The following is an 18,168-nucleotide window of genomic DNA, read 5'->3' on the forward strand; positions in this document are numbered from 1 at the left end:
AAGGACTAAGGTGTACCTGACTTAAGTCATGGCTTTTTTCATCACCTCACATGCAAGTGAAAGTTGGACATGGAATAAAAAAGACTGAAGAAGAATCGATGCATTTGAATTATAGTGCTGGTGATGAATACTGAAAATTCCATGGACTATGTGTTAGTCTGGGTACTTTAGAGAAACAAATCCACAGAAATTCATGTATCAGACAGAGTTTTATATAAAGAGTAAGTGCACATCAAGAAAACATCCCAACCCAGTGCTGTCCAAGCCCACAAGTCCAACATTAACTCATATGCCAACACCAATCCACAAAATCCTCCTCCATCTCACAAAACATACACTATGATGTCGACTGCAAGAGGAAAGCCAAGTCAGTGAATGTGTAAGCATCTCAGCGCTGGCAGAGGTTTCCACATGGCTGCTCCGGCACCCAGGGCTGCATCAGGGTAGGTCCATGTGGCTTCTCCTTGGGGATGTCTTGCAGGAGGTGAGCCTTGCCAGCTGAAGCAGGGAAGTGGCTAAGGCAGCTGTACCCTGGTCTAATCATCAGAAAGCAAGAGACCTGAGAACTTAAAAGGCGAGGCTCACTGAGCCATTTATCCCTCCACCCTTCAATTAACCCCACATGTGTGTATTGGCTAGCTTGGCACAATAAACTACCTCAATCCACCCCTTGCCAACTTGACACCTGTACATCATTATTTAGCCTCACAATTGCAATTAAGTAACACCTACACCTTAGCCCTATAATCCTGTGAATACATTCCCCCACCTATGAAAGTTTGTAAGCCAACCACTTCATGTCCTTATTCCCCCCAATTTTGGGTATCCAATTTCTATACTACCCACTTACATCAATCCAGTGCTCTGAGGAGACAATCATTTTCTGGCATGCAGAATCTTCATTCCAGTTGGAACCTTGTGAAGTCTGCATCCATAAGCAAAGTCAAATCTGGACAGGCCATCCATAAAGTCAGCAACAATATGAACCAGTTCACAGGCTCAAAAGTCTCCATCTGGTTGGGTTCTGGTAAACTCAATGGGGGCTGCCTCACTCAGCCTCCACAGGGTGCCCATTGGTTGCCTTGCCTCTAGGCCAGGGGTCCTCAAACTTTTTAATCAGGGGGTCAGTTCGCTGTCCCTCAGACCATTGGAGGGCTGGACTATAGTTTTTTAAAAAGCTATGAACAAATTCCTATGCACACTGGACAAGTCGGCTGCTGAACAGGACAGGCAGTGGAGGCAAAAACACCTAGTGCACTGGATAAATGTCCTCTACAGGCCGCATGTGGCCCATGGGCTGTAGTTTGAGGACTCCTGCTCTAGACCATGGGCTTTCACCAATACTCAACAAATGTAGCCCTGTAGTGCTAGGTCATGAACTTTAGACCAGTCAACCCGCCCTTGTCTTCTTTTTTTCCTGTAAACCAAGTCCACAGGTGTCGGTGGCCAAACTTAACCAGTCTGTTTATTGCTGCATCTCTCCCACTTCCACTCAACAGGTCGATCCAGGTGGTCACCTAGCAAGCATTTTAACCTGCTCTCAGACTCGCTTTAACATTCAGTCCTAGAGGGGAGTTTTCTTCAAGGTTCCAGATTTTTTCCAACTTCTGACAAAGACCATTGGTTCCTGAGGCCTACAAAGCACTGGGTGGGGCATATCTTTTCAGAGCTTTCTTTACAGGCATGGCCCAAACCCAACTAAAGATCACATTTTAATGGCTTTGTAAGCAAATGGGCTTACAAACTTTCTATTTTCATACTCCCCACATTTTTCTCAGAAACAACTGAGTAAATAGTGTGGTTTTATCTGACCTGTGGCTAGACAAAGAAGAAAAACTACCATAAGGGAGAAGTCAAACAAACATCTACTCTCCATCTTATGATCTGTTTCTCCAGTACCCCACTCCCAAGGTACCATATTGTTTAGTCTGGGTACTTTAGAGGAACAAATCCACAGAAACTATGTATGAGAGATCTTTATGTAAAGGTTAAGTGCACATCAAGAAAATATCCCAACCCAGTGCTGCCCAAGCCACATTAACTCATATTTCTGACACCAATCCACAAAATGCTCCTCCACTTTACAAAACACAGGCAATGATTCCAACTGCAGGAGGAAAGCTGAAGCAGTGAACATGTCAGCATCTCAGCGCTGACAGGGGTCTCCACACAGCTGCTCCAGCACCCGTGGCTGCATCGGGGTAGGTCCATGCGGCTTCTCCTTGAGGATGTCTTGCAAGAAGTGACCCTTGCCAGCTGAAGCAGGGAACTGGCTAAGGCAGCTGAACCCTGGTGCGACCATCAGAAAGGAAGAGACCCAAGAACTCAAAGGCGAGGCTCGCTGAGCCATTTATCCCTCTGCCCTTCAATTAATCCCACATGTGTTTATCAGCCAGGTTGGCACAATAAACTACCTCAGACTACCAAAGGAATAAACAAATATGGCTTGGAATAAGTACAGCCAGAATCTGCTCCTTCGAGGCAAGGATGGTGAGACTTTGGCTCACATACTTTGGACATATCGTCAAGACCAGTCTCTGGAGAAGGACGTCATGCTTGGTAAACTGGAGGGGCAACGATAGAGGAAGGTCCTGGACAGGATGGATGGACACAGTGGCTGCAACAAGGAGTTCAAACAAGAACAATTGTGAGGATGGTGCCGGACCAGTGGTGTTTTATTTTGTTGTGCGTGGGGTCGCTATGGCACAGAACTGACCTGACGGTACCTAACAACAGGCAGGCCACAGGCCACTCCGAAAGTGTTTATTGAGCACTTACTATCTGGCAGGCACCATGCATGCTGGGTAGACAGAAGGTGAAGAAAAGTAAACACGGTCCAGATCATGGAGCCAGTCAAGGGGGAAGGTACTAGGTTCAGTGAGACAACCCAAATGGAAAATGCCCACAGCAGCAAGTGCTTCAGATGTGGAATGCCACCATCCACCCACTGCCATCCCATCCCACAGCAACCCAGCCCTGCGTTTCCCAGGCTGCAAGTGTCTGCAGGAGCAGAGAGCCTCAGCTTTCTCCTGAGAAGCAGCTGCTGGGTCTGCACCGCCGGCCTGCGGGTTAGCAGGCCAACACTTAACTGACTGCGTCACTGAGCTGAGCAAGGTGGGTGGGGGGGATCTGTTCTATTCAGGAGCTCAGAGAAGGCTTCTCGGAGGAAGTGGCAGTGGAGCTGCGGTCTTAAGGGTTGAGTTCAGTTAACAAAATCGGCCCAGCTGGCCAAGGCAACCGTCCTAAGCCAGAGCCCGGTGTCCAAAGTAGAATCACACCAAGGGGCAAGAAGTACACAGGCAACCCCCAGCCAGCAGCCTCTCCAAGGAAGAACGAGGTGGCCGTGTGCTCCCATCAAGATGTCCTTTGTCTCAGAAACCCCAAGGGGCAGTCCCGCTTGGTCCCATAGGGTCCCTGTGAGTTGGAATTGACTCACGGGCAAGGGGGTTGTTTGATATAGACCACAGGTTCCCAGACTTAGTTGGCCGACTGCCCCCTTTTCAGAAAAGAAAGGGTGGGGGCGGGGAAGCACAGTGCTCCTCTCGGGCAATTCAAAACGCTTGTTCTAGAGCCTACAGCCCAGGGTACAGCAGAGCCGTCTGCTGTTGCCGCCTCTCTGGGCCGTTCCCGTGGCTCCAAGGGGGGCAGGATCACTCACTTTGGGCAATATGTTGGGATTCTGGTACTATGCCTGCCACTTTTCCACAAGTCTGAGACGGTTTCAATATATAAAGCATTGCGTTTTATAAAAAGCAGCAGAATGAAAAATACTAGCCTAGGAGTTTTAGGAGCCCTGGTGGTGTGTGATGGTTATACATGGGGCTGCTCGCTGACCACCAGGTCAGCAGTTCAAAACCACCAGTTGCTCCTTGGGAAAATGATAAGGGTTTTCAAATCCCGTAACAAGTTAATAGCCCAGAAACCTACCGGGGCCGTTCTGCTCAGTCCTATGTGACTCAGAATCAACTCAGTGGCAGCGAGTGATAATTTTGAAGATGCCATGAAATTATGGTTGACCGTTACCATTCAATGTGGATTTAAACACTGACCTGTGAAGACTAAACCAGTGCCCTCGAGCCATCTCTGACTCAGCCACCCCCCCACCCCCGCCCGTGTGTCCACATAGAGCTGTGTTCCAGGCCGGACAACCCGATGTGGTTTCTGCTGCCTCTTGGCTCTGCCGGGAGAGGAAGAGCATTCCCCCTGTGCCCCCTAGTGTCCTTTGCCTGGCTGTGGCAGCAGACCCAGTGCCCCCCAGCAGCATGCTAAGGGCTCTTCCCTTGGCCCCAGGTGCTTCCCAATGCTGGCTTTTCCAAAGGAGCTTCAGAGAACCTCCCTGCCTCACTCAGAACCTTTGACTCACTCAGAATGATGTGGGGTATCCCATGAGCCTGGCACCAACCCCTTACACCCCTTGCAGGACCCACCCACTTTTCCTGTGGAGCCCTCTGCCTCAATAGGTAGAATCTGGGAGGAAAGGGGGCTCACCTGACAGTGCCCCCAAGAAAGAGGACTTTAAAAAAGTCCATCCCCGGGACCTTTGTTGTCCTTTTTGTTGTTGTGCTTTTAAAATGCCATCTTGTTTGGCCCTAGTCTCCTTCCCAGACCTGCTCAGCGTGCGTATCTTTGCATCCACTCACAGATTAAGTATGTGCTCTTGTAAAAGGCATGTCCCTTAAGGTGTGTGCTATGCATCTCATGCTGTTGTCAATTTTTCACTCAGCAGGCTTATAAGCACTTCCTAGTCTGTCCTCTAACTGCTGCAGTGAGCTTTAAATCGATGAAGGTTAATATCTGTGCCATAAGCCATTATTAATCACGTCCATGGCAATGGGTTAAGAAGTGGTCTACAGACTCTGGGTGATACAAATAGTAATGGATGCATTTGGCTACTAACCAAAAGGTGGGAGGTTCGAGTTGACTCACAGGCACTTTGGAAACCAGCCTGAGGGGTCTGCTCCCCAAACCATCAGCCACACAATGCTCTGGAGCACAGTTCTACCCCGACACACAGGGGCCATCACAACTCAGAATGGGCTGCCTGCGAGCTGGTTACTTGAGGACTGTGATGGGGCCTCTCTCCTAGGCTGGAGGGACCCTGATATCTTCAACTGGTCCAGTGTCGCTGAAACCTGAATGCATCTTGGGAAGCTGACAAGGCAGCCTTCGGAGTCAGAAGCCAGGGAAGCAGCCCTGCCCACATGGCCCTATTTCCCCAGAGAAGCTGCCGCGGGGTTCTCGGTACACCTCTGCTCTTCCTCCTCCCCAGAATCTCCCCATGGAGGGGGTGGACTCCACAGGAAAGCTAGTGGGGGGTGTCCTCCAGGGGCTCTAAGAGGGTGGTGCTGGGCCTATGGGACCCCCCATAGCAGGAAGTTCTGGGTAAATAGCAGGTGAGGCAAGAAGAGCCCTTGGCCATGCAGCTGGGGGCCACTGGGTGTGCCATGAAGGATGGGGCCAAGAGGCAACAGAAGCCACCCTGGGGTGTCTGCCCGGGGGCAGGGGGCATCTTTTAGGGGTGATTGAAATTATCTAAAACGGAACAGGGGTGTGGATGATGCCATTCTAGAAATGTCCCAGACATCATTGGACTGCACACTTCAGGTAGGGAGATTTTAGGGTTTGCAAATTATACTTGAATAAAGCTGTCTGGGGGAAAAATACTACGCCCAAGGATGGAAAGCTGAAATGGGAAATGTGCCCTATGTGTATAGGCAAAACGAACTGGCAGTGGCCAGACTGAGAGGCTCCTCAGGAGCAAGATAATTAAACAGACTGCTCAAAGCCAAAGTTAAGGAAAACCCTTTCTCAGGCTGTAGCGGTCAGTTCTTTTGCAGCGGAGCTTATGTGAAGCACCGGGGAGGCTGCGGACACAGCTCATGCACCGCACAGAACCACCAACCCCCCAGTTTCCAATGCATAAAGACCCTAAGTAGGGTTTGAGAGGCTGGAAATCTTTCTGGGAGAACCTCATCTTTCTCTCTGGCAGCAGCTGTTGAATTGAACCACCAACCTTGTGGTTAGCAACCCAATGCTTACCTGACCACCCTCCCAGTGCCTTGGACTGATAGGTCTTATTGGGGGCCAGGGAGCCTTCCAAAGTAGATATGTCAGTACTTTTCTCTGGTCTTAAGAAGTGTGAGTTCAGCCAGGGTGCAGTATAGCACCGATGAAACACACATCCCTCTAGTTCTTTAATGCTCTCCCCTCACCCCACCCCGATCATGACCCCAATTCTACCTTACAAATCCAGCGAGACCAGAGCATGTATACTGGTAGAGAAAAGAGCTCTCGACACACGGAATCCAGGAGAGATTAGCCCTTAGGAACAAACAAGAATGGGAGTAGCGATGGTACCATGAGGGTAGAGGGAAGGTGCGGTGATGGTGGAGGGAGAACCAATGGAGATGATCAACACACACGCTCAGGATGACAATGGAAACATGGGGGAAGGGAGAGCAAGCAGTATAAGGTATGAAAAGAATAAATTATCAAGGGTTCATGAGGGTGCAAGGCAGAGGAAGGGGAAAAATGAGCTGATACCAAGGGCTCAAGTAGAAAGAAAAGGATGATGGCAACATATGTACAAATGCACTTCACACGATGGATGTATGGATTGTTACTAAGACATGTAAGAGCCCCCAATACAATGATTTATAAAATAAAGTGTGGGCTCACTGAAACCTGTTCATCACATCAGCCCTAGCCACAGATGTGGATGCTTGTGAATGACATGAAGTTGAATGACATGAAGTTAGGGAAGGTGACGATTCTACCGAGGAATACCTTCCCACTCCACATCGTCCTGTCCCGAATACAAAACGTGAATGTGGGAACCTGTCTTGGTGGCACTGTCACAAGGAACAGAGGTCACATATGTAAGATCCACAGCAATTAAGGGCCTTTCAGGAAAGAGGCAGGAAGGACTGGTAAGGAAAAAGGGGGGACCCTCAATCGAAAATTCAGGAATGACTCCAATAACCAAATGGACCTTTGCTCATGTATCCCGAATCGGCTGTCACTTGTCAAGAGCCCAAGGTGACCATGTCACCCCAAAGGCACATCTGCACTCCTGGGAAAAAGACGAGGCTTTCAACTCCCAGAGTTCGTCTGGAAGCCCAAGAGGGGCGGTTCCACCCTTACGTGAGGTCACTAGGAGTTGGAATCGATTGGATGGCTGGGAGGTTTGGGGTGGGTTGTTTTGTTTTCTCATACGATTACACCATCTAGACAAAAAGTACAATAAGCATACTGGGGATAGATTCCCACACTTAACACTCCCACAAATACAGACTACTCAATCACATGTGGTCAACTGGCAGAAAACAATGACGTTGTCTTGTTTTTAACATTCTGACGTCGGGTTTGCTCCTTTTCGGTGAGGCTACCTTCCTGGCTTCAAACTCAAAACCGATGGCTGCAAGTGTTAATGGCAGATACCTGAGCAGAGGTTTTACTCCCAGTTTAATTCTTTACTATTAAATTGAGACACTTTGGTAACAGGAAAAATAAAAATAAATCTGCCACTGAGTCGTTTCCAATTCACAGTGACCTTACAGATGCGGTTTCAGACCCTATGGATATGTAAATCTTTATGGGAGTAAACCACCTCACCTTCCTTACAGGGAGTGACTGGCAGGTTTGAATAGCCAACCTTACAGTTAGGAGCCCGATGTCCACCCAATAACGCACCTGGGCTCCTACTATTTTGACAGCACATTCTTTGGTACTAAACCCAAACCCATTTTATTAGTTCAAATAAGTAAATATATACATGAAGCAAACAATGGCAGGCAATATATTTCACAAGGTCTCAATTTCTTAAAACATATGGATGGGTATATTTATTTCTCTCAAATGCATACATGACAAAAAAATTACACAGCAACAGATATTTTGATCAACAATGATTTGATTCACAAGCAGTTGAAATCTACATAATTTCACATCAATATCCTTGTATTTTTAAATACTGTAAGTAAAAAAAGCCCCCCAAATAACCAATTCTTATAGTTCCTATTTATCCCTCTATACATCCAAACTTTTAAAAAGTTACAAACTGAACATTATACAGAACATATAAATCATGTTTAAAAACTTGAGGTTTTAAAATCACTCTTCCCCAATGATTGAGGAAAATCTGCACATGGGGACAGTCACCGGTGGGAGCATGAGCTGAGGGGGAGGGGATGAAAGAAGAGACCGACACAGATTTGCTGTCTTAATAGTTTACTACTCCTGCCCAAGCCGGTGATGCCGGGAGTGAACAGCGGAGGGTGAACCGGAGGTGTGCAGTGAGCCTCGAAGCTGGAGGCGTGCGTTCAAGTATTTTCCTATTTGATCTCAGCTCACTGCAGCAAGGAGATGCCAAAATAAGAGTCACTATTTCCTCCCGTACATTCGCTCAATGTCCGCCTGGTAATGTGTTTTAAGCTCTTTGCGTTTTAGCTTGAAGGCATCTGTCACGAGGCCAGTTTCAGGGGTCCATGGTTCAGGGCTCAGGCGAATTTTTACTGGAATTTCGAACTTTTCCAGACTTGCTAATATTGTGGGGGGAAAAAAATGAAAAACACATTAAAAAGGTATAAAATCTTTGGCAAGTTGAACTTCCTTAGTCTTTGAGCACCCATGCCAACACTGAACGGTCCAGAAGGAAAACTATCCCTTGAAAACACTGCCAATATATTAAAAAGTATGAATTGCAAAAAAAAAAAATTCTATAGCCAGACCACAATAAAAATGGGAAACAAGCTACATTTTATATAGGTACAAGATAGAATAAAATTCAGTCACTCAAAATGAGTTAAGTCTATGTGTAGGCGAGGAGATATTTTGCAACAACACACTGTTAGGCTACAAGAAAAGGCCAGGGGAAGCACAGGCTGGCTAACCTTAAAAGCCTCTAGAAGAGTGTGCAAAGGCTGAGAGCAAGAGCATCACACTAAGCTGAGAGCAGCCCAGGGCTGAGGCAGGAGAGCAAAGGGGGAATTCGCTTTTGATATTTATTTCCTTGGCATTTATTATAAAGAGCACAGTGATTTCAGAAATAGTTACATTCTGACACTGAACCAACACTGTCAGACATGTGAGGGTGGCATGCTCGCTGGCTATGGAGTTCCTTTTGCAGGCTACCCCCCAGTCTGACACCCCCCCCCCCACACACACACACAGCTCAGCATCTGGAGTCATGGACGGAGGGAGAAGCCAATGACAGAAGATGCAGCTTTGAAACAAATCACACTTCCTTTATAAGATTAATATTTCCAGTATTTCTTCCACAAAATATTTACTGAACAAAATTACTATTGAAAAAGTGCTTCATGGAACATTTGAAAAAATCACTATCTTTCTGAGTTATGCAGCAATGTAATAAGGAGAAACAGTTTAACACAGCCTTATCAACTACAAATAAAGTAATACAGTGTCCCTGGGAACCAAAAGAGAGGCACCAATTATTCTAAATGTGACCCCCCTAAAAAAAGAAACATGGAAAGAACACATGGGGTTTATGGTTTTGAGATTTTTGGGACTTCCAAGGTGCTCCCCAAACGGTTGGTGAAATATGGAGAGCAAGAGCAGTGTCATGTAGGGACCCCACATGACTGCCCCAAGGGCTAGGGCTAGAGCAGTGGTTCTCAACCTGTGGGTCGTACCCCTTTGGGGTCAAAGAACCCTTTCACAGGAGTTGCCCAATTCATAACGGTAGGAAAATGACAGTTATGAAGTAGCCACGAAAATAATTTTATGATTAGGCAGCCACCACCACATGAGGAACTGTATGAAAGGGTTGCAGCATTAGGAAAGTTGAGAACCACTGGGCTAGAGGGGGCCCCCCAGGGGCTAAGAAGGTCTCAGGGTCTGAGCAGGTGAGTGCTGGGAGACCGGTGGGTTTTCGCCTCACTCTTCGCTCTGCATCAGCAACACCTGGCTCAACACTGCCACTGCTCTCCTCTCCGCCTGGGAGGCAAGAACATATTAGCTGCAAGCACAGGGCCAGCTGTCAGAGAAATAGGAATTTTAATGGTTATGAGGATTTCTTCCTTTGTGTGATGTTGGACTATGTATTAAATATTTCTGTTTTCTTCTGATTCCCTTGTCATATGGCATAAAATGTATTAATCGTAGTTAACTGTGCATCACAGTATTTAAGTTACAAGGTATCAGAGACGGAGCATTTAAAAAAAAAAACCGCCCCTAAACTGCATCCTCTCCTGGCGAGCACGGTCGCATGCTTTCAAGTTGTCTGTGGGGTAGTGGGGCAGCTGCACGGCATCAGGCTCAAGTCTGTTGCCTGTGCTCCTCTTTGTTTGGAGATTACTCGTGGTTTCAGATGCGATGGGAACCACAGGATCCAGCTCCTCCATTACTGTACTAATCTAGGTGTTGCTGTGAAGTAAGCAAGCAGGACCGGCCAAGGTAATCCAGTGGGCTCACCTCCCCCAAATGCCAGGCTTTAAGCCCCAGACTTTAAAACTTCCTCCAAGAGGCTGCCTGAAGGATCCTCCAGACACATCTAACACTCCTGTGGACTTCTGATCAGTTTAGTCCCCAGGAGAGAGTTCCTTGCAATTTCTCTCTCTTCATCTTATGGGCTCAGATTGCCAGGCCCTTGAAAATAACTAAGTAAAGAAATGGTCAATCCAGAAAACAAAGGTTACAATGACAGAACATTCTTCAGGTGGCCTGTAGCTGTCAGGGGACACCTTTAATCTGCTTGAGAAGAATATTCTTCCCTCTCCTAGTAGAACACAGTCACTGTTTGCTAGCAGAAAGCAAAGTCACAGAACCAGTGGACTAGAGTTCAATACACTCTCTTCCTCCCACCTCAGTTCTTCCTAGGCAGTCCCACAGCACACTCACCTGAAACAGCAGCTTCAGAAAGGACTTTCAGAACCTCATTCTCCAGTTCACAGCTGTTGCACAGCTCCTCCCACGTTCCTTTCAGTCCTTTCTTCCGGGCCAGTTCAGTGAGTTCCTTTTGATTTGGCACAACAAAGCCAATGACATAGGAATGATAACTGAAACAGTGCAAAGACACCTTAGCAAAGGAACTCACACACACACACAATGTGGATGAGAAGCACAACTGCTTGTCACAGTGGCAGCTGCTAACTCACTCCGTAATTAATCCCACCTGTGCTATTGAGAGCATGCACAAGGCAGATTTGGGAGGAGTCCTGGTGGTAGTGGTTTACAAGTTGGGCTGTTAGTTCCAAGGCTAGTGGTTTGAAACCACCAAGTGGTTTCCCATTGGGTTACTAACCAGAGTTAGCAGTTCAAACTCAACAGCTGCTACTCCCCATAAAAAATTACAACCTCAAAAACCCACAGGAACAGTTCCACTCTGTCCAATGGGGTCACTGAGTAGGAATCCACTCAATGACAGAGAAAATGACTGAGATGGTTCCAATGTTTTGGGGCAGAACACTTCAATGCTTACAAAAAAATTCATCTTTTATTTCATGACATAAATTTCAACCATGCAGAACTATTATGGATATTACTATACACTTTTAAATCGTTTAAAAATATCATAATGCATACTCCAACTCCCACTCCAACCCACTACCATCAAGTCAATTCCAACTCACATGACCCTACTACAAGACAGGACAGAACTACTGCCTAGGGGCTTAGGGTTTCCTAGGCGATAAATCTTTACAAGAACAAACAGCCTCATCTTTCTTCCACTGGCAGCTGGCGAGTCCAAATTGGTGACTTTCCAGTTAGAAGCTCTATGGGAAACCAACGACACCACCAAGACTCCTCCCACTAGGCTATGCCATTGCTTATGTTTTAAAAAGTCACTATTGAGTGTCTAAAAATTCTAGCTAAAGGTATATGGCAGAAAATCAAAATAGTTTGACAATCATTTTTCTTTTTCATGTCATCAAAATCTGTGTTGCGAGAATGCTGAATATGGCGCACCTGTGAAAAGATACTTTTCTGAAGGCCATTAAAAAATAACTAATCTTTCACTAAACGCAGCACATTATGAATAGTTCAGGACAGTGTCATAAAATACAATCCAGAATGACTTCCAACATGACTACAACTATGTAAAATGGCTACTCCAAAGGCAGGTCTATTTTTAAGTCAGTAACAGTCAATCTTACACTTGGTCTGCACCCCAAAGCCTATTTCTAAATTGGGTCTTCTCCCCAAAATTAAAGATGTCAGGATCTTAGGTCAGCCCAGAAAATATCTGTTCAATAACACTAGAGAAAAAATTCCAAGTGCAAGGCTCTTACAGGAAAAACAAACAAAAACAGGCAGGGTTTGCATCTGAAACTCCCGCACATTCCCGGGATTTGGCTGGAAGCTCTGCTCTTCAGCTGCCTCTGTATGGTCCTGGATCAGGGACTCTCTGTGCTTCACTGAAAGTGGGAGGCCCAGTCCCGGCCAAGGTCCCAAGCAGGCCCAAGGGGAAGCAAGACTGGGAAGAACCGAGCCAGGCACTGCTCTGACAGCCCTTCTTCCCTTCCCTCTGTCCGGGCTGGTTCGCTGGTGCTCTGCTGAGCAGGGAGAGGCAGCAAGAAGAAAGATGGGTTGTTGTTTTCTCCCATTTCCTCCCACCACACAGACACAGTGCTGAGGTGTGATGGAGAAAATGGAGCAGAGGGGAGGCATCACGGAAAAGAATCCCCAGATGGCTGGTTCAAAGAGGCCATTCCCAGAGCCAACACCTAAAAATCTTTGGGACAATTTTACAAGGAAGGCTCATAAGCAAACCCACTGCCACTGAGTGGATTCTAACTCACACTACAACCACATAGGGCAGAGCAGAACTGCTTCCTAGGATTTGTCACTCTTTAGAAAATTAGAGCATCTTGCTTCTGTGGAGCAGCTGGTAGGTTTGAACCAACAACCTTGTGGTTGCAACTCAATGTCCAACCACCTGCGCCCCCAGGGATCACACAGGCCCACCAATACCAGTTAATACCAATAGCACAGCCCATGTTTTCATACAACCCAAGTTCCTTACCTGTTTGCATATGCACAAATGTTGTCTACTAGTGGGAGATTCTTCAAAGCAGCTTCTACTTTCCCAAGAGAAACATACTCTCCTGCCTGGAGTTTTACAAGGTCCTTTTTACGATCTGTGCCAAATAGGAAGGGAAGGAGGGGAAGAGAATGAATAAGTGAGAATAATACTTCACTGCACATAAATATTGACCATCCCCTAAATAATGGCTGACAATTAGGTTCACTATAATGACCAGAATAAAAGTATGCCCTAATTTTTATACTATCAAATGCATATACGTTTTTGGTTTTGTTTGTATTTTTTAGAAAAACCACTTTTTGAACTTAAACATTAAGGCCATAAACCGCGCCAGTGCCTGAAATAGTCCACCTCGTGGCCTCATTTGCATGTGAAAGGGACTCAGAATAAGGACAGCAGAAAAATCCCTAACATTTACATGATGCTGCTGGTGAACAATGGACTGCCAGAAGAATAAACAAATCTATTTTGGGAAAACTGCATTTAGAACGCTCCTTCAGAGCAAGGATAATGAGACTCGCCCCTAGTACTCTGAACATGGGATCAGGAAAGACTAGCCCGTTCCAGGACTTCATGCTTTATAAAGTAGACGGTTAGAGAAGAGGAGGAAGCCCCTCCAAGATGTGGACAAATACAAGATGTACCTATAAAAAAAGGGCAACAATTATGAGGACGGCACAACTGGGCAGTGTGTTGTTCTGTTGTACACCAAGTTGCTATGCACATAACAAGCGTTTACTCACTAATGTGAGGATTCGAAAGAATTCCTGGGCGTGAGGCCTGAGCTGTGCCTTATAGGGACAACATAGGTGGTCAAGTGGAACCGCCCTGGCAACGGCCCAGAAGTAGTATGTCTGCTTGGGCTACATGCAATGAGACGGTAGCAGCTGTAAGTGACAGGGAGAGGTGAACAGGGCCACAGAATTAACGTGCTCCAAACTGAACTTAGGAGCCACAGAAAGGTTTTCCGCAAGAAAGTAACCTGGCAAGGTCAGTGTTTAGAATCCATGGGCAGCACTGAGAAGGCCGCCAGCATGGCAACAGAGAGAAATGCACCGCGACAGTCCAGGTGACAGAGGCGAAGGCCAGCCCGACCATCAAGTGAAGGGGCAGAGAAAAGAAGGAAGCGGGCCACAGGGGCAGGAAAGAATTCACTCTTAAAAATTACCTAAAGTGGACTTGATGGCATTTCACAAGTATGCATTTAAAACGCCAGTATTGTTGAACCATTTGAGAATTCTAAAACAAATTGTGCTACAAGCTTCCAGATCCAGGGTGATGCAGAGCCCACACCAACAGCTTCACATTATTGCATGGCTTCTCTGTCTACATCATCTCTACTTTATGCAATAGTGTCAGGAACACTGACAGGCAAACCAGAATTAGCTGGCTCACCAATAATCTTCAAACAGCCATCCGGGTCAAACTCTCCAATGTCACCGGTACGCAGCCACCTCTGTCCGTTTTCATCTTCAAAGAAATCAGTTTTTGTTTTGGCTTCATTTTTGTAGTATCCCATTGTCACATTTTGGCCACCAATAAGAATTTCACCCCTCGGATGTGGCTTGTCAGTATTGAAGTATCCACCTAATACACATAATAGTTATTAGCTCAGTACGTTCATTCCTGCATACATGTGAAAACGTAAGCCATTATTTTCTAACGAGATCTCTTGTTTGAATCCAATTAGTTTCCCTAGACACAAGACAGACAGAAAGCTTGAAAACACAAAACATGGTACAGATTTTCAATCACTTAGCAATAAGCATAAAGTACTATATTCCAAGAAAAAACATCTAATGAAATCCAGCATCTTCAATCTATAAAAATCCACTGACGTTGAGTCAATTTCAACTCACAACAAACACACAGGACAAAGTAAAACTGCCCCATAGGGTTCTCAAGGCTATAAATCTTTATGGGAGCAGATTGTCACATCTTTCTCCCACAAAGCAACTGGTAAGTTCAAAGCCCTGATCTTCCAGTTAGCAGTTGGATGCTTTACCCACTGTGCCACCAGGGCTCCTCCTCTATCTAGGGCATGAGTGGGGGGTGTCCAGCGCACAGATCTGACAAATTACCAATACCAGCTAAAGTCACACATCTCACCAGCGAAGCAGTTTCAGCTATCACATTTGGGGTGAGTTACTTAAATGTTTGACCAAATATAGCAGGCTCATTTTTAAGCTGTTACTTCTGAACAGTCCACAAATGATGTTATAAATATCCAAGTGGTCCTTGGCTGAAAAAAAGATTCCCCACTCTGATGTACGATGTGAAATACGATACAGGTGATTTTTAAAAAAGATTCTCTGAAGATTCTTTGACATTACACTAATAAACTGAAGAAAGTATTAGATCCATGCACGGAAACAGAAGAAATCTCTGAATAAAATTAAAGTCCCAAATACCGGTGTTTTATTTATTTATTCCTTATAATTTTAAGATGACTCTTAAAGCTAAAATTTGCTGAAAATTTTCCCTAATTCTGCTAAATGTCAGCTGAAATGGCAGATGAGCCTTAGCATCTTTACTTTGTGAAGGGAAAGTATACTCCCCAAAAATCATACATAAGTGGTTTGGGGCGTTTTTTTTTAAGTGATGGGCATTTAAACCACAAAGTAGAAGAGCTTTTATGGAATGTTGGTGAATTTCATTCTGAAAATCCTAAATTGAAGTCTCTCAAGAGAAATAAAAATGGGAAGCCAATAAAAGGATCCTCAGCTTCATAAGACAAATTTTACTATTTCATTTCTAGAAAAACTATTGTCATTAATAGTAAGTACATTTACTTTTCCCCCAATTCTAACCTGCATTTATGCAATAAAATAAAAATGCTAATTCTTTAAAGCAATCTTTGAATGAAGCAAAATAACTGTATTCACATAGCCCTCCAAAAAACAATCTCAATTTTAAGAAGGGTGCCCAGGGGTGACTTTATATTCTAAGGACAACTAAAAAAAACAAAGATGCGCAATTCTAATGTAAAAGTTTAGTGTTATGGAAATTCAGCGTCACGTTGGTTAGCATGGGCCGTTACCTTCGTCCCAGTTCTTTAACTTGATTTCACAGCAAACTAACGGCGCCCCCACTCTGCCGGTATTGTAGTCCCACACTACAAAGCAAGAGGGAAATGTGCTTGAAACAACAGTAACGTATTAATAGACTGCTTTGCTTTCCTAAATTACTCAGATGATTTATCACAAAGCTTAAAGATCCCCCAAAATCTTTGAAAGTTGAATGAACAAACTGTTCAAAAGGTGGTGTGACTTGTGTGGATGCACCGTTTGGTCGCTTAAAGAGAAAACTCAAACTAAAGTCAATGCCGACTCATAGTTTTAAACTTGAATTAGTTACCACTGTTGTAAGAAGGACTGGTGGCCAGGGGGCCTCCATTTCCAGCACCTCAACAGCGGAGGGATCCTTTACGTGGGCAGGCCAGCTCCACTTCCCTCATGTCCTCACACCAAGGCCAGTTTCATCCACAGAAGTTTGTGAGTAACTCCTCTCTTCAAGGGTGGTGGGCAGTGGTTTGCACCTACCCCCTCGGCCCCCCGCCAGGCCTGACGCTCTGCACAACTACCACCCCCCCTCCCCTCACAGCCACTAATGTTCTCACACCCAACATACAGTCACATCCTAACACCAGGCTGAGACTGAGATATCTGATTCCCAATATTCAAGAGGAGAACCGACCTCTATTATCAATTACTAATGCACTGTTTGCTTCCCTTCTAAAAATCCGTCAAGTGTCAGAAATCAAAGGCTGCTATCTAATACCTCAACTGTAAATGAGTATTACTGTGCACATTTCTTACAACAGAATTGAAGCTCCTCGAAGAAAGGAAGCATAGATTTGATATTGCTTATTCTTGGGAAAATGAGATTTAGAGGTAGGATGGATGGATGGATGGATAGATGGATGGATGGATGGATGGATGGATGGATGGATGGATGGATGGATGGATGGATGGATAGACAGACAGACAAACAGACAGACAGACATAGATAGACAGAATAAAAGCATTCAAGGTGGGGGAGGTGACGGGGTAAGAAAGGTTTAGTGTCTAGCCAGATCTCGACCACAGATTAGAAGCAGCACAATTTCGCCAGGCCTTGGTGCACAGGAAGGAGTACGGAGCTGATCCTCAGCGGTGTGAGCCAGGTCACCATGACTCTTCTGTTGATTACAATGTCCACATCCAGATCTAGTTTCCCTCTACACTTGTACAGACCTCTCCTCCCACACAGAGCTCCTCACTTGAGCCTTAGCACACACACCTACAGAACAGAGCCAAACAAAAGCATGTTTGTTTTACTACAGGGAAAGAAGTTTATCAACTGGTGGTGAGCAAAATGTGCAAGACGTGTTATTCAAGCTTCTTCTCCAGGGTGCTGATAGTTTGTAACGCTAAATGTATGGTTTCAGCCTGTAGAGCCCCCGAGAGGAATTTTTACCATGGCCAAGGCCTGTCATCCTACAGAATACCTTTCCCAACTTTAACCTTGACGGGAATTTACCATGATTCTCCTCCACAAACACCTTAGCTACTCTGTCCCCTATGTATGACCGAAGAGACTGACGCTGCTCCACAGCATGTTTGTGGGACAACACCCACCTTCTGTGATTGTCCCGGCCCCAGACGACTCTGTGAGGCCATAGCCCTGCCCCACCGAGCAGCAAAAGCAGATGTTCATGAATCGCTGTGTGGTTGCAGAGAGTGGAGCTCCTCCACACAAAAGAAGTCGGATGTTTCCACCTATCAAGCTCCGTACTTTCCGGAAAACAAACCTAAACAGAAAAATCAAAAAAATCACAAGAGTTCTTTAAAAAGCTGGGCAGAATGTTCCAAATCACTTAGGATTCAATCTTGCCATATGAAATTTTCAAACGAAATAACTTATTCCAAGTCACATCATTCAGGAGATTCTCTTAACCCCACTGCCTCCCCTCTTAAATGTTAATAGTTCAGTCAGCTAAGAGGTGTGAGGACGGAGAGCAAACGGAACTGATAAACAATGGGATTTCTCCACGAACTTTACGAAGCCCGTCACGTTATTTCCTCCTAACAGCTTTTCAAGTACATGCCAAAGGGCTCCAAACAGTTCACGGGAAAAAGGGAATTAAAATTTTTCCCACAAACTTTTGAAACTTCCTTGTA

At 45.5% G+C, this 18,168-nt stretch overlaps 1 protein-coding gene across 1 annotated transcript in view; it reads right to left on the reverse strand.

Moving 5' to 3' along the window:
- Positions 1–8,212: 8,212 nt before the first annotated feature.
- The window catches only part of ACSL3 (acyl-CoA synthetase long chain family member 3), a 56,061-nt gene continuing 46,105 nt past the window's right edge, over positions 8,213–18,168 (reverse strand). The window contains exons 10-15 of the mRNA XM_075528954.1: positions 17,626–17,798; positions 16,047–16,121; positions 14,402–14,593; positions 12,986–13,100; positions 10,861–11,018; positions 8,213–8,540 (exon numbers count right to left, since the gene is read on the reverse strand). Coding sequence (XP_075385069.1) covers positions 8,383–8,540; positions 10,861–11,018; positions 12,986–13,100; positions 14,402–14,593; positions 16,047–16,121; positions 17,626–17,798 — 871 coding nt within the window. The 3' untranslated portion in view covers positions 8,213–8,382. The remainder of the gene's footprint in view (positions 8,541–10,860; positions 11,019–12,985; positions 13,101–14,401; positions 14,594–16,046; positions 16,122–17,625; positions 17,799–18,168) is intronic.

The sequence above is a fragment of the Tenrec ecaudatus genome, chromosome 13 (assembly GCF_050624435.1).
Source record: "Tenrec ecaudatus isolate mTenEca1 chromosome 13, mTenEca1.hap1, whole genome shotgun sequence".
Classification (NCBI taxonomy): Eukaryota; Metazoa; Chordata; class Mammalia; order Afrosoricida; family Tenrecidae; genus Tenrec; species Tenrec ecaudatus.